We start from the raw sequence: 21946 nt of genomic DNA, 5'->3' as shown, positions 1-21946 counted from the left end.
AGGTGCACTGCTCTTGCTAATCTTTCAAAGACATTCCATGGATGGGCTTTTAGGGATTCACTCAGAAATTGGAGTAAACGGGTTTAGATTTTCATTCAAAAGGGAGGGTTCCTTGGAATTTGATTGCCTTTACCGTTATAATTGTATTAAAATGATTGGTTTAAAGAATAAATACTTTTGAGCTTTTATTTAATAATTTAAAAATGAAATAAAACCTGAATTTGAACACCATGGGATCGAAGGGCTAACAACAGAGCCAACGGACTTTCTATATTATCAGAATTTATTTAATGCAAGTTAATCATTTCTAGATTTATGTTGAGCGGTATTCCAATGGGCCAGAATACATCTTGTGGACATTGTATCCACGGATTTCAAAGTTAATTTTCAAATTGTTCAAAATAATGACATTTACACCATTAATCTTTTTCAAGAAGACAGCAGAATTTTTTTTTAGAGCTGATATTTTTTATTATAATTGTATAAATGTATAATAGCCGACGGAGTTATCTAAAGCTCATACGAATAATAGGAGGAGACCTGTTGATGATAACGATAACCAGCGATAATTTGGACGTTTGGAAGGATGAAAAATAAACCAAGGATTATGATTGTATTAAATGAGTAATTACAACTTTTTAAGTCTAAGGTGCAGGATAAAGGCGGGGTGGGCTTGGGTATAGGCACATTGCACGCACAGGCAGCCGAGCATCAGCAGCAGCGTACAGGCATGCATACATACTTAAAATTTATTAATTATTGATACATTAAATTATTACAATATTTTGAAGACTAAATGTTTCTAAAATAAAGCTTCCCCAAGTCAGTAAAAAAGAAAACAAAAATTTTAATAAATAAGTTAATAAATAATCATAACTTGATACCTACATATAAGTTAGTCAATCAAAAAACTATTGCTTCTATTGAGAAAGACGACACCCTTGATGGGTGCTACTATTGCGAAACAAGACACCCTTGATGGGTGCTACTCAGAAATACGATACCCTTGATGGGTACTTCTATTGAGAGAAACGACACCCTTGATGGGTATAGGCCCTACTAACGAGAAAGTTGACACCCTTGATGGGTGCTTCTATTTAGAACCAAGACACCCTTGATGGGTGCTACTATTGAGAAGGACAATACCCTTGATGGGTGCTATTAAGTACTCGACACTCTTGATAGGTGCTGCTAAATTGGCTTCCCAAGTCAGGCAAAAAGGAAAACGAAAATAGCAGTTAATAAATAATCTGACCTGATACCTAAATAAAAATTAGTCAATTAAAAATGGTGCATTCCAAAGGTTTAAAGTTACAATCATTTATACTGAGTTTTTTTTTTTAAATGAAACTTGGTCTTGAAATCAGTGGGCTTGGATACCAGAGCTCTTCAAGGGCACATGGGTTGATGAGGATCTCTATACTTCACGGGAGGACATCTCAGGGGAAGGTTGTCGCCATGTTATCTTTTAGGTAAAGTTACGATATCGTCTTCCCGAGATAATGTTTGATCACGGGTTGGTGATATCATATAGGTGAGATGTCGTCTTCCCGAGATAAAAATATTTCTCGGGTCGATGATATCTTGTAGGTTAGATATCGTCTTCTCGAGATAAAATATTTCTCGGGTCGATGATATCTTGTAGGTGAGATATCGTCTTCCTGAGATAAAAATATTTCTCGGGTCGATGATATCTTGTAGGTTAGATATCGTCTTCTCGAGATAAAGTATTTCTCGGGTTGATGATATCTTGTAGGTGAGATATCGTCTTCCTGATATAAAAATATTTCTCGGGTCGATGATATCTTGTTGGTAAGATATCGTCTTCTCGAGAAAGAATATATCTCGGGTCGATGATATCTTGTAGGTGAGATATCGTTTTCCCGATAGAAAATATTTCTCGGGTTGATGATATCTTTTAGTTCAGATGTCGTCTTCCCAAGAAGGATAATATATCTCGGGTCGATGATATCTTTTAGGTGAGATATCGTCGTCCCGAGATAAAAATATATCTCGGGTCGATGATATCTTGTAAGTCAGATGTCGTCTTCCCGTGATAATAATATTTCACGGGTTGATGATATCTTGTAGGTGAGATATCGTCTTCCCGAAATAAAATAATTTTTCGGGTTAATGATATCTAGTGGGTTAGGAAAGAATTTTTTCTCGCGCTGATATTTTTTAAGGTTATAGATATCGTCTTCCCGAGATAATGTTTCGTCACGGGTTGGTGATATCTTCAGAAATGTCGTCTTTCCGAGAAAGAATATATTTCTCGGGTTGACTATATCTTTAAGGGTGAGATGTTACCTTCCAGAGAAAGTAAAATTATTCCTGGGGTTGATAATATCTTGTAGGCAGGATGTCGTCTTCTCGAGAAAGAAACTATTTCTTGGGTTGACGATATCTTGCAGGTATGATATCGTCTTCTCGAGATGATTGTTCACGGGTTGACGATATTTTTATATTCAAATATTTGCAGATACCAAGTCAAATATTAAAAACCAGATGGTAGATGGCGACCTTCCGAGATAAAAAAAGAGTTAATCTTATAAAATCATTTCTACTATGAAGCTCTGCACAATATAATTAATACTTATATTTCAATGAATAAAAATGAAAAACCCAGCTTTTTCAATAGTACATTAACTTGAAAGAAAGCAAATATAAAATCAAACATTTTCGATATTAAATTAAGAAAAACCCGCTTAAGTTTTCTTTTTTAAAGGGAGAATAGATGAAAAGATAAATGTAAATGTATAAAGCTAAATAAAATATAAATTATGAAAATGGCTAGAGCATGCACGCAAGCGGGCAGCGAGCAGCAGCGCACTGCCAAAAGCGAGGGAAAAAGGAACTGGGGAGGGGAATGTCAACACAATTTTTTTTTCAGTCTCTGAGTAAAGTGGGCATTTCATTTGAATAATACAAACTGAAGTACCAACGAAGAGGACGGCACTGCGGATATTTTAAATATCAATTTATAAATCGACCTTGATATCAAATCAATGGCATTACCTTGAACTGTGCTGCCTTACAACCACATTGTTGATTATTTTTGTATAAAGAAAAACGGCTGTCTTAGTTGAAGATTTAGTGGTGTAAAGTTGTCCATTTTTCATTTCTATAAAACGTTCCCGAAAGAAAAAATAATCACTAGAATTGTATGTTGGGGATGCCGATTGGGATACCGCCATCCAGAGGTCAATGTACTATTCAGAAGCACGACACCCTTGATGGGTGCTACTATTGAGGACGACGACACCCTTGATGGGTGCTATTAATGAGAAAGACGACACCCTTGATGGGTTCTATTTATGGAGAAAGACGACACCCTTGATGGGTGCTACTATATAATTGAGAAAGACAATACCCTTGATGGGTGCTACTATTCAGAAACACGACACCCTTGATGGGTGCTATTATTGAGAAACACGACACCCTTGATGGGTGCTACTACACGTATTGAGAAAGACGACACCCTTGATGGGTGGTACTACATGTATTGAGAACGACGACGCCCTTGATGGGTGCTTCTATTGAGAAATACGACACCCTTGATGGGTGCTACTACATTTATTGAAACGACGACGCCCTTGATGGGTGCTACTATTGAGATACACCCTTGATGGGTGCTACCATTGAGAAAGACCACACCCTTGATGGGTGCTATTGAGGACGACGACACCCGTGATGGGTACTACTATTGAGAAACACGACACCCTTGATGGGTGCTAGGCTACTATGAAAAACCACGACACCCTTGATGGGTGCTACTATGGAGAAGGACGGCAAAATAATTTATTCAACAGAATTATTAATTATGTTTGTATTAAAGAAAACAATGAGGGTTAAAGATAATAATTACAATTTTCCAAGGAACCCATCCTTACTTTTCTTAGCAATCATCAAGGCGAAAGTAATGAAAATCCTGCAGATTGGATATGAACAGTAGGCCCAAACACTCCGGCTGGTATTCTTTATTGTGTGGTAATTATTCATTTCAGAACAAACTTTATTGTCTGGTAATTGTTCTTTTGTATAACCTCCCTACCCTCCCCCAATCCCCAACATGCCCCAACACATCATCTTGCCGGTATTCTTAAAACAAGAAAAGACTGTTTTGAGCAGCACATGGGAAATTAATGAAAATACTATGCTCAGGAATATAATTATTTTTATTAAGTGTGTAATGTATTTTGTATTTTTTTTTTTTTTAAATGCTGCCTCGGGTGCAAACACATTTTTGTTTAAAGTTACCGTCATTTCTCCTCAACATTTGCAATTAACATAAAATAAAATTGAGTAAGAGTACGAACAACGTTGCACGGTACGAGTTCGTGTTTGAGTTCGAATGCGAACAAAGTTCGTGTTTGAGCTCGAGTGCGAACAAAGTTTAATACACGACTTCGAGTACAAAAAAATATGGACGAGGTCGTGATCGGGTTGAGTAAGAGTACTAACAAGGTTACACGGTACGAGTTTGAGTTCGAGTGCGAACAAAGTTCGTTCTTGAGCTCGAGTGCAAACAAAATTACACGACTTCGAGTACGAAAAATATCGGATGAGTACGAGTTCGTTTTCGAGTTTGAGAAACAGAGCGAACAAAGTTACACGGTACGAGTTCGTATTTGAGTTCGAGTGCGAACAAAGTTCGTGTTTGAGCTCGAGTGCGAACAAAATTACACGACTTCGAGTACGAAAAATATCGGATGAGTACGAGTTCGTTTTCGAGTTTGAGAATCAGAGCGAACAAAGTTACACGGTACGAGTTCGTATTTGAGTTCGAGTGCGAACAAAGTTCGTGTTTGAGCTCGTGTGCGAACGAAATTACACGACTTCGAGTACGAAAATTATCGGATGAGTATGAGTTTGTTTTCGAGGTTTAGTAAGAATACGAACAAACTTTCACGGTACGAGTTCGTGTTTGAGTTCGAGTGCGAACAAAGTTCGTGTTTGAGCTCGTGTGCGAACGAAATTACACGACTTCGAATACGAAAAAATATGGACGAGTTCGTGATCGGGGTTGAGTAAGAGTACGAACAACGTTGCACGGAACGAGTTCGTGTTTGAGTTCGAATGCGAACAAAGTTCGTGTTTGAGCTCGAGTGCGAACACAGTTACACTAGTAAACAAGTTGGATCAGTTCGAGTACAAAAATGATGAGTACAAGTACTTAAACTTCTATATACATGTACCTCCTGCTAACTCTGAATGATTTCTTTGCGGGAAATAGGGCCATGTGTAATATAATAATTTTATTTCGCCGTTTTGCGTTCATTTCTTTACCAATTAATTGCAACATCTGCACTTGTAATTTTTTGTTTGATCTTGCATACTCATTACCTTCTACTTGACAGTTGTTGGCTTAATTATTGACATTTGTACCGATTTTCTGTTTGTGACAATGTGTTAAATATTTTGGGGCCATGTGTACAAATCAGACGTCGACAATTTAGTCATGTCTTAACGTTTCTTCGTCGTTCCACACGTATACTCGTGAACAAATCTAAGGCCATGTGTATACAAAATCTTTCGTCGCCGTTTTGAAGACATGTCTGCCAAACCTCTGTTTTTTCTTCTGTACTAATGTTACAGATTAGATTCTAGGGCCATGTGAATAAATCTTATTTTGTCTTAGCGGACATTTTTTTCTTCAAATCTATCATGCAACATTATTATAGGGCCATGTGATGTACAGATCTTCAATTCCTCCGTTTTGTAGAAACTGCTCTAAATACCGGATGTGTACTTTTTTGAAAAATACTTGTCCTTTTACCCCGTGTTGAATGGGTATCATTGTGTAAATCAACCAATGTGTTAAGTTTCCATAGCTGTTTTAAAGCTATGCATGCTGGATCTACATTTTCTTGTAAACTGTGTATCTCGTAGGCCTGCACTGTGTATCTCTCACCTGTAATTGTGATTCATCAATTGAAATACTCTAGGGCCATGTTTACAAGTCTACCATATTTGGCTGTTTAGCAGAAATTGCCCCCGCTGCAACGCCAAGCCCATCCCTCGTTACTTAAACATCGAGATATATTGTGCCTACATATTATGCATATAAAGGACCACGCACTCTTGTTTTACTATACTCTCGAGGACAATGCTTTGTGTTTCCATTTGACCCTGTAATATAACACTCTCCCATAGACTAAGCGCACGAACTTACTACAGAGGACCGTTTCCAACAAAGGACCCAACTCCCGAGGACTGAAAGGATCTGTTCTTCTCCCTTTGTGTGTCGGTCCTCGGGGTTATGTAGAACACGTACACGTGTGCAGATATTACGGAGTATTTGAACGAATGTATAGTCGTGATATATGTAATAACTGATGATTTTTCCACAATTATCCCGCGACATGAAATAGTCTCTGATCCTTGTCGAAATAATGTGCTATTGACATACATTTTTTTTTGTGATTTCGTGTTCTATAAGTCCGATCCGTCAGGATCGGCAATGCCTATTGTGTTAGGGCCATGGTGACAATGATCTTAATAACGACACCTGTTATTCGTCGGAAACACCCCATAATGTGTGGTCTGAGTTTACAGAGTAAAATGGGTTCCTTAATACAAAAAAAAGGTGACCTGCAAAACAAGTGGAGGTTTTGATTGATATTAACTTTCAATTGCAATAAGTCCGATCTAGTAACTCTGATCCACAACGATCGACAATGTCTATAATTATTGTGTTAGGGCCATGGTGACAATTATTAATGTTGCCAATAATCACGTGAAGACATCTGATACGTCGGATACACCCCACAATCGCTTTACGAAGTTTCGTCTAGAGTCTACAGAATAAACTAAAATGGATTCATTGATTGTTTTTCTTTTAAGATCCACAAACCCAGTGGAGATTATGATCAACATTAATTTTTTTCAATTCCGGTAAGTCCGATCAGCGTCGGCAAAGTAATATTGTTTCCCTTTGAACAGGTGCGCGTTGCTTTTGCAAAACAGGAATTAAGCTACAGTCTATGCAAGAGACTTCGCGAGCAGTAGGCCAAGTGATCTATTCAGAATTGTCCTAACCTAAGTTTTCCTTTCTCTACGGTTGTGCCCATTACAGTGGTCAGGTAAGGGCCACTAAGTGAGACTTTACCTAGTTAGGCCTAGTAATCTAGATATGGGGTGGACCTGAACTACGTGTCCTTTTTCAATGGTTGTATCTTTCAATTATAGTGGTCAGGTAAGGACCACATTGTTTCCTCGTTTCTCAAATACCAGTCACTATTAACAATTAAACCACTGTACATAATTATACTGACTTAACCTAGCTCCTCTGCGAGGTAGACAGGTTTTTCTTTTTTTGTGAGCCCATTTTCAGTCACTTGCAGTTAGATTATGAAGACATGGAAGCCCGATTGTTCCTGCAGGTGCGGAGGAACCGGAAGCAGGGAGGAGGAACAACGGATGACTGAGGACCCTGCTTGCCGGGCATCCCATTACTGCTTCCTTTGGTAAAAACATTAACCTAACTCCTTAGCATAATTGACAAGGAACCATACCCATATCCTGGTAAATTTCCCCACCATATGGGAAACTGCACACACACATTTTTGATTTTGGAATTGTGCCAACCCAATGACAAAGAATGTCAGTTTAGGGGTACTGTACCCATCCTGAGAGATTCCAACAAAAACATGCCGTTGGGGTTTGATGGGTTGGGGGAGGTTACATTGCTTTGGCTTTGGCTTTGGCTTTGGCTTTGGCTTTGGCTTTGGCTTTGGCTTTGGCGCTTTGGCTTTGGCTTTGGCGCTTTGGCTTTGGCTTTGGGGTTTTGGGGCTTTGGGGCTTTGGCTTTGGCTTTGGCTTTGGCGCTTTGGCTTTGGCGCTTTGGCTTTGGCGCTTTGGCTTTGGTTTTGGCTTTGGCGCTTTGGCTTTGGGGCTTTGGCTTTGGCTTGGCGCTTTGGCTTTGGTTTGGCGCTTTGGCTTTGGTTTGGCGCTTTGGCGTTGGGGTTTGGTTTTGGCTTTGGCTTTGGCTTTGGCTTTGGCGCTTTGGCTTTGGCGCTTTGGCTTTGGCACTTTGGCTTTGGCTTTGGCGCTTTGGCTTTGGCACTTTGGCTTTGGCGCTTTGGCTTTGGCTTTGGCGCTTTGGCTTTGGCTTTGGGGCTTTGGGGCTTTGGGGCTTTGGCTTTGGCTTTGGCTTTGGCGCTTTGGCTTTGGCGCTTTGGCTTTGGCGCTTTGGCTTTGGTTTTGGCTTTGGCGCTTTGGCTTTGGGGCTTTGGCTTTGGCTTGGCGCTTTGGCTTTGGTTTGGCGCTTTGGCTTTGGTTTGGCGCTTTGGCGTTGGGGTTTGGTTTTGGCTTTGGCTTTGGCTTTGGCTTTGGCGCTTTGGCTTTGGCGCTTTGGCTTTGGCACTTTGGCTTTGGCTTTGGCGCTTTGGCTTTGGCACTTTGGCTTTGGCGCTTTGGCTTTGGCTTTGGCGCTTTGGCTTTGGTTTGGCGCTTTGGCTTTGGCTTTGGTGCTTTGGCTTTGGGGCTTTGGCTTTGGCTTTGGCTTTGGCGCTTTGGCTTTGGCTTTGGCGCTTTGGCTTTGGCTTTGGCGCTTTGGCTTTGGGGCTTTGGCTTTGGCTTTGGGGCTTTGGCTTTGGCGCTTTGGCTTTGGGGCTTTGGCTTTGGCTTTGGCTTTGGCGCTTTGGCTTTGGCTTTGGCGCTTTGGCTTTGGCTTTGGCGCTTTGGCTTTGGCTTTGGTTTGGCGCTTTGGCTTTGGCGCTTTGGCTTTGGTTTGGCGCTTTGGCTTTGGGGTTTGGCTTTGGCTTTGGCTTTGGCGCTTTGGCTTTGGCGCTTTGGCTTTGGCTTTGGCTTTGGCGCTTTGGCTTTGGGGCTTTGGCTTTGGCTTTGGCACTTTGGCTTTGGGGCTTTGGGGCTTTGGCTTTGGCTTTGGCGCTTAAGCTTTGGTTTGGCGCTTTGGCTTTGGTTTGGCGCTTTGGCTGTGGGGCTTTGACTTTGGCTTTGGCACTTTGGCTTTGGGGCTTTGGGGCTTTGGCTTTGGCTTTGGCGCTTTGGCTTGGTTTGGCGCTTTGGCTTTGGTTTGGCGCTTTGGCTTTGGGGTTTGGCGCTTTGGCTTTGGGGTTTGGCTTTGGCTTTGGCTTTGGCGCTTTGGCTTTGGGGCTTTGGCGCTTTGGCTTTGGCTTTGGCGCTTTGGCTTTGGGGCTTTGGCTTTGGCTTTGGCGCTTTGGCTTTGGCTTTGGCGCTTTGGCTTTGGCTTTGGTTTGGCGCTTTGGCTTTGGCGCTTTGGCTTTGGCGCTTTGGCTTTGGTTTGGCGCTTTGGCTTTGGGGTTTGGCTTTGGCTTTGGCTTTGCTTTGGGGCTTTGGCTTTGGCGCTTGGCGCTTTGGCTTTGGCGCTTTGGCTTTGGCTTTGGCGCTTTGGCTTTGGCTTTGGCGCTGTGGCTTTGGCACTTTGGCTTTGGGGCTTTGGGGCTTTGGCCTTGGCTTTGGCGCTTTGGCTTTGGCGCTTTGGCTTTGGTTTGGCGCTTTGGCTTTGGGGTTTGGCTTTGGGGCTTTGGCTTTGGCGCTTTGGCTTTGGTTTGGCGCTTTGGCTTTGGGGCTTTGGCTTCCGGGGGCTTTGGCTTTGGCTTTGGCGCTTTGGCTTTGGCTTTGGCTTTGGCTTTGGCTTTGGCACTTTGGCTTTGGCACTTTGGCTTTGTGGCTTTGGCATTGGCTTAGGCGCTTTAACTTTGGTTTGGCGCTTTGGCTTTGGGGTTTGGCTTTGGCTTTGGCTTTGGCGCTTTGGCTTTGGCGCTTTGGCTTTAGTTTGGCGCTTTGGCTTTGGGGTTTGGCTTTGGCTTTGGCTTTGGCGCTTTGGCTTTGGGGCTTTGGCGCTTTGGCTTTGGCGCTTTGGCTTTGGGGCTTTGGCGCTTTGGCTTTGGCGCTTTGGCTTTGGGGCTTTGACGCTTTGGCTTTGGCGCTTTGGCTTTGGGGCTTTGGGGCTTTGGCCTTGGCTTTGGCTTTGGCGCTTCGGCTTTGGCTTTGGTTTGGCGCTTTGGCTTTGGCGCTTTGATTTTGGTTTGGCGCTTTGGCTTTGGGGTTTGGCTTTGGCTTTGGCTTTGGCGCTTTGGCTTTGGGGCTTTGGCTTTGGCTTTGGCGCTTTGGCTTTGGCTTTGGCACTTTGGCTTTGGTACTTTGGCTTTGGGGCTTTGGCATTGGCTGAGGCGCTTTAACTTTGGTTTGGCGCTTTGGCTTTGGGGTTTGGCTTTGGCTTTGGCTTTGGCGCTTTGGCTTTGGCGCTTTGGCTTTAGTTTGGCGCTTTGGCTTTGGGGTTTGGCTTTGGCTTTGGCTTTGGCGCTTTGGCTTTGGGGCTTTGGCGCTTTGGATTTGGCGCTTTGGCTTTGGGGCTTTGGCGCTTTGGCTTTGGCGCTTTGGCTTTGGGGCTTTGGCGCTTTGGCGCTTTGGCTTTGGCGCTTTGGCTTTGGGGCTTTGGGGCTTTGGCCTTGGCTTTGGCTTTGGCGCTTCGGCTTTGGCTTTGGTTTGGCGCTTTGGCTTTGGCGCTTTGATTTTGGTTTGGCGCTTTGGCTTTGGGGCTTTGGCGCTTTGGCTTTGGCGCTTTGGCTTTGGGGCTTTGGCGCTTTGGCGCTTTGGCTTTGGCGCTTTGGCTTTGGGGCTTTGGGGCTTTGGGGCTTTGGCCTTGGCTTTGGCTTTGGCGCTTCGGCTTTGGCTTTGGTTTGGCGCTTTGGCTTTGGCGCTTTGATTTTGGTTTGGCGCTTTGGCTTTGGGTTTGGCTTTGGCTTTGGGGCTTTGGCTTTGGCGCTTTGGCTTTGGCGCTTTGGCTTTGGCTTTGGCGCTTTGGCTTTGGCTTTGGCGCTGTGGCTTTGGCACTTTGGCTTTGGGGCTTTGGCCTTGGCTTTGGCGCTTTGGCTTTGGCGCTTTGGCTTTGGTTTGGCGCTTTGGCTTTGGGGTTTGGCTTTGGGGCTTTGGCTTTGGCGCTTTGGCTTTGGTTTGGTGCTTTGGCTTTGGGGCTTTGGCTTTGGCGCTTTGGCTTTGGCTTTGGCGCTTTGGCTTTGGCTTTGGCTTTGGCTTTGGCGCTTTGGCTTTGGCACTTTGGCTTTGGGGCTATGGGGCTTTGGCTTTGGCTTAGGCGCTTTAACTTTGGTTTGGCGCTTTGGCTTTGGGGTTTGGCTTTGGCTTTGGCTTTGGCTTTGGCGCTTTGGCTTTGGCGCTTTGGCTTTAGTTTGGCGCTTTGGCTTTGGTGTTTGACTTTGGCTTTGGCTTTGGCGCTTTGGCTTTGGGGCTTTGGCGCTTTGGCTTTGGCGCTTTGGCTTTGGCGCTTTGGCTTTGGCACTTTGGCTTTGGCACTTTGGCTTTGGGGCTTTGGCCTTGGCTTTGGCGCTTTGGCTTTGGCGCTTTGGCTTTGGCGCTTTGGCTTTGGTTTGGCGCTTTGGCTTTGGTTTGGCGCTTTGGCTTTGGGACTTTGGCTTTGGCTTTGGCGCTTTGGCTTTGGCTTTGGCGCTTTGGCTTTGGGGTTTGGCTTTGGCTTTGGCTTTGGCGCTTTGGCTTTAGTTTGGCGCTTTGGCTTTGGGGTTTGACTTTGGCTTTGGCTTTGGCGCTAGTTTGGCGCTTTGGCTTTGGGGTTTGACTTTGGCTTTGGCTTTGGCGCTTTGGCTTTGGTTTGGCGCTTTGGCTTTGGGGCTTTGGCTTTGGCTTTGGCGCTTTGGCTTTGGCTTTGGCGCTTTGGCTTTGGCTTTGGCGCTTTGGCTTTGGCTTTGGCGCTTTGGCTTTGGCGCTTTGGCTTTGGCGCTTTGGCTTTGGCGCTTTGGCTTTGGGGCTTTGGCACTTTGGCTTTGGCGCTTTGGCTTTGGCACTTTGGCTTTGGGGTTTTGGGGCTTTGGCCTTGGCTTTGGCGCTTTGGCTTTGGCGCTTTGGCTTTGGCTTTGGCGCTTTGGCTTTGGCTTTGGCACTTTGGCTTTGGCTTTGGCGCTTTGGCTTTGGCGCTTTGGCTTTGGCGCTTTGGCTTTGGCGCTTTGGCACTTTGGCTTTGGCGCTTTGGCTTTGGCACTTTGGCTTTGGGGTTTTGGGGCTTTGGCCTTGGCTTTGGCGCTTTGGCTTTGGCGCTTTGGCTTTGGCGCTTTGGCTTTGGCGCTTTGGCTTTGGCGCTTTGGCTTTGGCGCTTTGGCTTTGCTTTGGCGCTTTGGCTTTGGGGCTTTGGCTTTGGCTTTGGCGCTTTGGCTTTGGCTTTGGCGCTTTGGCTTTGGCTTTGGCTTTGGCTTTGGCTTTGGCGCTTTGGCTTTGGGGCTTTGGCTTTGGCGCTTTGGCTTTGGTTTGGCGCTTTGGCTTTGGGGCTTTGGCTTTGGCTTTGGCGCTTTGGCTTTGGCTTTGGCGCTTTGGCTTTGGCGCTTTGGCTTTGGCGCTTTGGCTTTGGCGCTTTGGCTTTGGGGCTTTGGCACTTTGGCTTTGGCGCTTTGGCTTTGGCGCTTTGGCTTTGGCACTTTGGCTTTGGGGTTATGGGGCTTTGGCTTTGGCGCTTTGGCTTTGGCGCTTTGGCTTTGGTTTGGCGCTTTGGCTTTGGGGCTTTGGCGCTTTGGCTTTGGCGCTTTGGCTTTGGCTTTGGCGCTTTGGCTTTGGCTTTGGCGCTTTGGCGCTTTGGCTTTGGCTTTGGCGCTTTGGCTTTGGCGCTTTGGCGCTTTGGCTTTGGGGCTTTGGCTTTGGCTTTGGCGCTTTGGCTTTGGCTTTGGCGCTTTGGCTTTGGCTTTGGCTTTGGCTTTGGCGCTTTGGCTTTGGGGCTTTGGCTTTGGCGCTTTGGCTTTGGCGCTTTGGCTTTGGCGCTTTGGCTTTGGGGCTTTGGCACTTTGGCTTTGGCACTTTGGCTTTGGGGTTATGGGGCTTTGGCTTTGGCGCTTTGGCTTTGGCGCTTTGGCTTTGGTTTGGCGCTTTGGCTTTGGGGCTTTGGCGCTTTGGCTTTGGCGCTTTGGCTCTGGCTTTGGCGCTTTGGCTTTGGCTTTGGCGCTTTGGCGCTTTGGCTTTGGCTTTGGCGCTTTGGCTTTGGCGCTTTGGCTTTGGCGCTTTGGCTTTGGGGCTTTGGCACTTTGGCTTTGGCGCTTTGGCTTTGGCGCTTTGGCTTTGGCACTTTGGCTTTGGGGTTTTGGGGCCAAAGCGCCAAAGCCAAAGTGCCAAAGCCCCAAAGCCTAAGCGCCAAAGCCAAAGCGCCAAAGCCAAAGCGCCAAAGCCAAAGCCAAAGCGCCAAAGCCAAAGCCAAAGCGCCAAAGCGCCAAAGCTTTGCGCTTTGGCTTTGGCTTTGGCTTTGGCGCTTTGGCTTTGGGGCTTTGGCTTTGGCGCTTTGGCTTTGGTTTGGCGCTTTGGCTTTGGCGCTTTGGCGCTTTGGCGCTTTGGCTTTGGTTTGGCGCTTTGGCTTTGGCGCTTTGGTGCTTTGGCGCTGGCGCTTTGGCTTTGGCTTTGGCTTTGGCTTTGGCTTTGGCTTTGGCTTTGGCTTTGGCTTTGGCTTTGGCTTTGGCTTTGGCTTTGGTGCTTTGGCGTTTTGGCGCTTTGGCTTTGGCGCTTTGGTGCTTTGGCTTAGGCGCTTTGGCTTTTGCTTTGGCTTTTTCCTTTCCCCTTTCCTTTCCCCTGTCCTTTCCCTTCCCTTTCCCTTCTCTACGCTTGTTCGGAGTCTATACGATTACTGATACCTTACAACAAAAGTAAGATAAATCTACAAGAAACTTAATTTAGATTATTTTCTTTTTCAAGTCAACAGATAATTAAGAACAGCAACATAACTTGCGCATAATTATCCCAAAACAATGCCTTGCATGTGTTCCTTTTAATCTGGCAGAGATGAGAGTCTACGAGATGAGGCTTAATTCTGAACGAAGTTAGATTCTGAATCCCAAGGAACCGGAAGCAGGGAGGAGGACCGACGGAAGGACTGATGACCTGCTTGCAGAGCAAGTCTTCGCCAATTATTGAGGTAATTTAGAAAAAAAGGGTTACAGATGTATATTATTTCCTTTCTCAATTTTTATTTTCGTCTTCGGGCAGTGGCACCTCATTTTTTATGACATATCTACTCCATCTGCATCAATCCGAAAGTTTGTTTGTACTTCGATAATATAATATGCACTTTGGCTTTGGCGCTTTGGCTTTGGCGCTTTCGCTTTGCTTTGGCGCTTTGGCTTTGGGGCTTTGGCTTTGGCTTTGGCGCTTTGGCTTTGGCTTTGGCGCTTTGGCTTTGGCTTTGGCTTTGGCTTTGGCGCTTTGGCTTTGGGGCTTTGGCTTTGGCGCTTTGGCTTTGGTTTGGCGCTTTGGCTTTGGGGCTTTGGCTTTGGCTTTGGCGCTTTGGCTTTGGCTTTGGCGCTTTGGCTTTGGCGCTTTGGCTTTGGCGCTTTGGCTTTGGCGCTTTGGCTTTGGGGCTTTGGCACTTTGGCTTTGGCACTTTGGCTTTGGGGTTATGGGGCTTTGGCTTTGGCGCTTTGGCTTTGGCGCTTTGGCTTTGGTTTGGCGCTTTGGCTTTGGGGCTTTGGCGCTTTGGCTTTGGCGCTTTGGCTTTGGCTTTGGCGCTTTGGCTTTGGCTTTGGCGCTTTGGCGCTTTGGCTTTGGCTTTGGCGCTTTGGCTTTGGCGCTTTGGCTTTGGGGCTTTGGCACTTTGGCTTTGGCGCTTTGGCTTTGGCGCTTTGGCTTTGGCACTTTGGCTTTGGGGTTTTGGGGCCAAAGCGCCAAAGCCAAAGCGCCAAAGCCAAAGTGCCAAAGCCCCAAAGCCAAAGCGCCAAAGCCAAAGCGCCAAAGCCAAAGCGCCAAAGCCAAAGCCAAAGCGCCAAAGCCAAAGCCAAAGCGCCAAAGCGCCAAAGCTTTGCGCTTTGGCTTTGGCTTTGGCTTTGGCGCTTTGGCTTTGGGGCTTTGGCTTTGGCGCTTTGGCTTTGGTTTGGCGCTTTGGCTTTGGCGCTTTGGCGCTTTGGCGCTTTGGCTTTGGTTTGGCGCTTTGGCTTTGGCGCTTTGGTGCTTTGGCGCTGGCGCTTTGGCTTTGGCTTTGGCTTTGGCTTTGGCTTTGGCTTTGGCTTTGGCTTTGGCTTTGGCTTTGGCTTTGGCTTTGGTGCTTTGGCGTTTTGGCGCTTTGGCTTTGGCGCTTTGGTGCTTTGGCTTAGGCGCTTTGGCTTTTGCTTTGGCTTTTTCCTTTCCCCTTTCCTTTCCCCTGTCCTTTCCCTTCCCTTTCCCTTCTCTACGCTTGTTCGGAGTCTATACGATTACTGATACCTTACAACAAAAGTAAGATAAATCTACAAGAAACTTAATTTAGATTATTTCCTTTTTCAAGTCAACAGATAATTAAGAACAGCAACATAACTTGCGCATAATTATCCCAAAACAATGCCTTGCATGTGTTCCTTTTAATCTGGCAGAGATGAGAGTCTACGAGATGAGGCTTAATTCTGAACGAAGTTAGATTCTGAATCCCAAGGAACCGGAAGCAGGGAGGAGGACCGACGGAAGGACTGATGACCTGCTTGCAGAGCAAGTCTTCGCCAATTATTGAGGTAATTTAGAAAAAAAGGGTTACAGATGTATATTATTTCCTTTCTCAATTTTTATTTTCGTCTTCGGGCAGTGGCACCTCATTTTTTATGACATATCTACTCCATCTGCATCAATCCGAAAGTTTGTTTGTACTTCGATAATATAATATGCCTATTGAATAAACTAGATACAATAATTATTTCTTATATTTGCAGATACATCTTGCTTCGTGTATAAGCGGCAGAATCGTGACGGTATACATCACGGAGTACAGTTGCTCACCAGGGCAGGAATTGACACGAATGTTAGCAACACTCAACTATATGTTTTACAATGGTTCCTGAAAGTTCCCATGTAGTATGATTCTCTTACAAAAATGTCACTTTTTACTAAACCGAGGGATGTGATGATTCCTACAGTAACATTTCTACAGTAAGATTTGTTTGATATGTATAAAGGACTTTTTGGAGTCAATTCGATTTTAGGAAAGCCATGCGTTCATCCACGCACCAAGCTGCGAACAACGTTTTCAAAATAAAAAAATAATGCGCACGCGCAGAGGCTACCCAATCAGTGGCTTTACATGGGAACTAGCTACCGGTCCCCGTAATTTAATGGGGACGTCGAAGTACTCGGTCGTACTCGTATTAAGAGGAAGGGAATTAAACCCACTCAAAGTTCTTTCAAAATACAATAGTAAGAAGTGCAAAAGACAATTGTTGACACTGTTGCAACCAAATGTTGCAGCTCCCATGGGCCTTACCAAACTTAAAAGGAAGCACTCTAATAAACTGTACAGCTGTAAAAACAAGTTGGACATGTTTTGAAAACAAGTTGGAACCATGGGACATCCACAGAACCATGCTGGACACACAACCCAGAATGACCATATGACTAATGACCCATTGTTTAAAAAGGCTCTTCGTAATAGCTTGTTCCATAGAAATTATATTACCCCAACAGGTTTATAGTCTGTTTGATATCTACATGTACAAACATTTTCTCATAGTTGACCACAACAGTTCTGCACTTTCTGAACAACTTGTCTGATTAAAAGAGGAAGCCGTGTCCGCACAGCTTAGAAAAAAACTGTCCGGTTCTTTGATCTCTTCGTTGTCATGGATTCATGACTTCATTTTTTTTTTATCCACTGTTAATCTCCATTTTCATATAACTAGTGGTCCTGTTGACTAAAGTTCCTCTTTTCGGCGTCACCTGCAATCATTTCTCCTCCAAATCAAATCTGAAGATGTCCACCGAGATGTTGACGTATAACGGATGGATCTCAAGACGAGGGGGCGGGTACCTGAGGTTACTTAGCCCGTCATTATCCATACGGCTGGAGAAGTTCTTCAACAGATCCAACCTGTATTAAGAATAATAAGCAAACGTTATCACACATGGCAACGAGGACAATTTACTGATATTGACCAAGCACCCGCGGTTACTAGACCGTCATGCATAACTCATGAGTGGCTGAGTATTTCTTCAGAAGATCGAACCTATACACACAGAACAACTCAGAGGGCAATGGGAAGATAATGCCACTTAGTGACATGCCGTCGATATTGCCCAAAATCTATCCCTTGATCAAGATGGCATAATGACGTACCTTTCTGGTATCTTTTGCGCACTGCTGTGGTGATGCTCAATGACTTTGTAGAATCCCATATAGCGATCGCCTCCCGTTGGTCTGGGAGCTACGTTCAAATGAACCTTCTTGGCTCGCATTAGTATTTCGTCGTCTTCGCCTCCCCAGCCCCAGTACACGTTGGGGAAGCCGTTCATTTTCCGCAGGTTGCTCTCGAGGAAACCCGTCACACCGCCGAACAGCTGCTCGTACATCAACCTGCAGGTGGGTGTCAGAAAGATGGGCAATATCAACCTCGCTCCCATGGGTACGAGATCTTGCTGCGCCATGTTGTTTCCCATCATGCCTTGCGCAATCTCAAGGAACGCGCACGCGCCCATGGAGTCAAGGCTGGGACAATATTGGTTTAATCGAGGATAACAAACCTGGGACAACATTGTCACGTCATGTCTGCTTAGTTTACACACTACACTTTACTATGCATGGGTGCTTAGCGGCTCTCGTCCCAACCTGGCTCCCGTGACGTAATGTCTCATGGCTATTCATTCAGTATTTGATTGGTTACGTGACGTAACTGACGCCTGCGCATTGATAGCTACCCTTTCTACTACGTCATTGACGACACAGATTTTCCCCTTACGTGTAATTCCAAATACTATCGCCGCTGAGGAAATGCCGTGGCATGTTGGCACACCCGTAGTAATTCATGTCGCTCAGTGGCACGTGATCAACGTCGTGGAACACGAAGCAATCCCATTGCGATATATTCAGGCTCTCCAGGAACGCGATATTCATGAGCATCGCTTTGTTGAAGGTCAAATCGTTTTCCTGACAAAAATATATAAATAGAAAAGCAGATTATTTTGAATTGTGTCATGAGTTACGGTGCATGCTTCACCTTGAATAACCGAGTGTGAGCCCTAATTGTACTTGTGATGTTCACTGATAGTAGGATAACGAGTCATCTAAAAAAAACCTACAAAGTGACATCTAGTCGAACACACTCTTTTCTGAGATTGAACAAATTATCTTCACAATTTAAATTGACCTTCTTCTGCCAAATATTCGTTTTCAATTCAAACCAATCCGTATTCACAGGAAAAAGTTGGTATGTATTGATGCAAAGTTTGATGCGATTTTACTTATCCCCTTGAATAATGTAAATCCCGAGGAAAGTACCGCTACGCCAGCCTGACAAGGGCGGATCCAGAACACAATTTTTGGAAGCCAAAAAAAAAAATAGACTCACCCTGTACTTAAGAAGGCATGCTTCCCCCCCCCCCCCCCCCGAGAGATCCCTTTTTATCTCAGCTTTGAGAAACCCTCACCTCTAGTAGCCATTAAAACAACTGAGGGCCTTGTGTAGGCGACTCTCATAAAAAAAAGAATACCTGGTTGACGGTGAAGATACCAAATTCCAGTTGCTGCCTCCGCAGCATGGGAACCAGATAGCGAAGTAGGATGGGCAGGTGGTGGGAACGATTCCGAAACGGAATGATGACAGCAACCTGGAAGGATAAAACGAAACATAACGAACGGAAAATTCAAGCCCGAGATCTTTTACATGTATTTTATTTTACTACATTTGTGACACCAACAATGAGAGTTCATCTCAGATCCAACAGTAAAACCACCCGGATTTGACCTCCATCGCAAGCAATGGCTAACCCTGAACAGAATCCCCACCCTCCATGCAAGAACAGCCCATCATCTACATAAGTGGGGGATGACAGAGAGCCCTGCTTGTGACTGTGGACATCCGGACCAGACCATCCAGCACATCGTGAACGACTGCCCACTGAGACCTTTCCCCGGCGGCATCGAAGCCATCCACACCGTACCGATAATGCCCTAGCCTGGATGTCCACCCTTGACTTACAACTGTAGGCTGTGCACGCCATACGAAAGAAGAAGAATACATTTGTGACAATTCCTCCACGTGATGAACTGGTTGAAATGACACGCTTCAGACTCCAATCTATAATCAAAACTATATGCCTTTTTGCGAAGAAGGTTCCTTAAGGGTGTTTCTGTTTAAAAAAAAATATAATACGTTCTCTGTGGAGAAAATTTAGAAAGATACTTTTAGTTTTCTTGCTGGAGGAACATATCCGGCATAGCCAAGCTTAGATGTATCTTACCTTCCATTTTGGTATGCACTGATTGGGCTTCCAATGGCCGCCTGGGATGAAGGTATAGTTCCCTATCTTCGTCTCCAATTTGCCTAGGTGAGCCTCAATCCTCCTCCTACCCAAGGTTTGGAACCAGTCGGTCCTGTCGATGAGGCTTGGGACGACCGAGTCAGCTAACACTGTGGCCTGCTTGGCTCTCTTCATCGCCTCCTCCCCGAAGATAAGACTCTCCGCTTGCTCCATGGTGAAATCATCGAGATCCAAGAAGTTCATTTTATCTGGTATTATGTACAAAAAACGTCTAATAAACCATCGTTGTCATAATTTACAATTGCCTTAATAATGAGCCTTTCTGAGATCTAACTGACGCAATAGGAAGCTATTTAGAGTTGGTAAATTCGGTTGCTATTCCGTCCACGCACCATAATTTTATACAAAGTGGGCAGATTCTATTACCTCCGTCAAGTCATTTAATAAACTTACTGAGATTTGGAATATCTGTATCTGGGCACTCAGGCATCTGACGAAACATGGCATGGTCAGCTGGATTGTTGTTTCTTGCTGGAACTGAGAAAGATCAGGATTTCACCGACAAATGGTTTTAGCAAAAACAATACCTTTTTGATACCAGTGGTAACTAAATTTTAAACATAGAACACAACAGTTTTCATATTGTATCCATTTTCTTAAGACGCGGATTATCTCAAACAAAAATAGGAGATGACAACATCCATGCAACTAATAAAAACACCTGTTTCGAGCGTATATTACCTGTGAAGATGGTTTTGTCTGCAAAATGGACCCTGCTGAATTCAGTGGTGATGTAGATGTCTCGTTCTGTACCAAATGCAAACACAAAACAAAGGGACCAAAACATGTTCGATTTCTCGAGCCATTTTGAATTGTGCCATACATATTAAAACAGAACATGAACATTGTGTAATACACTTGTAAAAGCTCATATTTTATTGTGTGTGCGTGGTATGGATGCTGCATTGACCAATTCATTCCGTGCGTCACTGAAAGTCTATTGTTGCCCGGACAATGCAATATTAGCCAGAACGGAAATCGGCCAATGACATCTGGACAGTGTTTATAACGAATTCCAATGAATGATTTGTATCTCACTGTCACAGCCGCAATGTACGTACGATTCATATCAATTACGTATGTCCATTATAATTCTCCCATGACAAATAAACCTGATAACTGCATTTCTCAAAACCATATTTTTTTGTGTGAAAATTAGTAGAAAAAGACACATTATACAACACCAACGTGTCAGGTTGGCGTGGCACCACTATGTCACCTGTATGGTTGGCGTAGGGGTACTTTCCTCACCTTCCACGGCTGCGTCACGGGTTCGAATCCCGCCGTGGCCAATAATTATGTGGATTGGGTTATCTGCCCCTACCTGATTCCGTGGGTTTTCTCAAGAAATCTTCTGGGGTTTTCCTCCCAACTCTTCCCTTTCTTTTCATTGTCTCCTCTCTACAGGTTTCTTCAGGCATGCGAGCTACATTGCATGCCTAGGGCGTTTTTGAGGAATCGTTGGTTTCATTACAAAAAATAAACTTCTAAAAAAAAATTGAAAACAAAAATTGTGAGCCCCCCCCCCCCCCTCCAAGTCAAATCCTGGGTACGCCACTGGCTTCTCCAAATGGTACTTAAAATAGGGCAACACCAAATTGTCGCCCTAATCAGGCGTGTCGCCCTCATATAGAAAAGTTAAGCAAAAAGGGGTGTCCCCTAATAAGTTTTATGGAAGTAATGTACCACGACCACATATCAGTCCACACTGCCAATAACCGTCAACGCCACGTCTTACTTTGCTTGATTTTTAAATTCACACTTTAATTATATCACAAATTTTCAGCAATATCGAAGTTCTACACCCACCTTCCAACCGGTCCCAGTTTGGATCCACACCGCGTCTGAAGTAATAAAAAGGAAGAATGACGAATTGCAGAACAGCTCCTAGCACCAGACAGGCCACTAAGGCCATGTGAATCTCGGTCATTCTCACGGAGATTATCTGATACATACAGATGGCGTCTACGAATCAGCTATCAGATCTCGAGTGACCTGTGAGCGATATAGCACGATCGGCCAAGCCACGTTTTCAGCGAAATTGGGTTCGGTTCTCACCAACTTTGATATCGGCGATCGTCAGACGTCCAACAGCGTTAGCATTTACACTAGTCGTAACTAGCTTGATCCATGATCTTGGACGCTTACTTCAGTTTCATTTTTGACAACTCTTAACAAACAATCCGCAAAAGAAAAGGGTAAATGGTGATTTGTAACACGCATTGATTAAGCGAATATTAAAGTAAATCTGGCGAAAAACAAAATAATATATCGCTGCCCGAACACAAAATCGATGTGGTGTGCAAACCATCTCTGTACTGTTCAATACATATTCGCACTTACCAAGGACGACTACGACCGAACTTTTACAGCTGGGCACTACATTGTCCAGGCATAAAGGGCAAGTGTACGTCATGAAGGGTAAGGAAGGTGTCATGTACAGGTGGAGTAAAAAAAAAAGAAGCAAAACACAAACCCCCAACAATATATTTCATATTAAAACAAAATATGTAGCACCAAAAATAATAATGAATATAAAGCCAATTTCATAAGCTACTTTTAGATGAAAAAAATTCTGAAATTGCTCCATCCGTTCAAAGAATATCACCATTTCAAACACAATGACCCTAAAACCTCTTTCGTCCAAAAATGCGATTTCAAGAATCGTCGTCACAATTGTCTTCAA

The 21946-nt window shown here is 44.7% G+C and overlaps 2 protein-coding genes across 2 annotated transcripts; both read right to left on the bottom strand.

Annotated features, from left to right (window-relative positions):
* Window positions 1-8690: 8690 nt before the first annotated feature.
* LOC119728112 lies at window positions 8691-9185 on the bottom strand (the record flags this gene model as incomplete). Its single annotated transcript, XM_038200185.1, has 2 exons — window positions 8691-8744; window positions 9126-9185. Coding segments are annotated over 2 exons (114 nt in total), but the record flags the coding sequence as incomplete, so codon positions are not given.
* Window positions 9186-15502: 6317 nt separating this feature from the next.
* On the bottom strand, window positions 15503-21458 carry LOC119729082 (beta-1,4-galactosyltransferase 6-like). The gene is made up of 8 exons (XM_038201587.1): window positions 21070-21458; window positions 19942-20001; window positions 19654-19737; window positions 19180-19448; window positions 18430-18546; window positions 17679-17866; window positions 17060-17296; window positions 15503-16813 (listed from the first exon to the last, which is right to left on the bottom strand). Exons 1-8 carry the CDS (start codon window positions 21212-21214, stop codon window positions 16669-16671), a joined length of 1245 nt encoding a protein of 414 aa, XP_038057515.1. The 5' UTR covers window positions 21215-21458; the 3' UTR covers window positions 15503-16668.
* Window positions 21459-21946: the final 488 nt, after the last annotated feature.

The sequence above is a fragment of the Patiria miniata genome, unplaced genomic scaffold (assembly GCF_015706575.1).
Source record: "Patiria miniata isolate m_02_andy unplaced genomic scaffold, ASM1570657v1 HiC_scaffold_20, whole genome shotgun sequence".
NCBI classification, from domain to species: domain Eukaryota; kingdom Metazoa; phylum Echinodermata; class Asteroidea; order Valvatida; family Asterinidae; genus Patiria; species Patiria miniata.
This window is presented reverse-complemented; position numbering and strand designations above follow the sequence as displayed.

Excerpts from the sequence above, each read along its gene's own strand:
- LOC119729082 (XM_038201587.1), bottom strand. The coding sequence starts at position 21,214 with ATGTATCAGATAATCTCCGTGAGAATGACCGAGATTCACATGGCCTTA. Across the intron at positions 19,449-19,653 it reads TACAGATATTCCAAATCTCA|ATAAAATGAACTTCTTGGAT; the intron begins GTAAGTTTATTA and ends ACATAATACCAG. Across the intron at positions 17,867-18,429 it reads GTATCTTCACCGTCAACCAG|GAAAACGATTTGACCTTCAA; the intron begins GTATTCTTTTTT and ends TATTTTTGTCAG.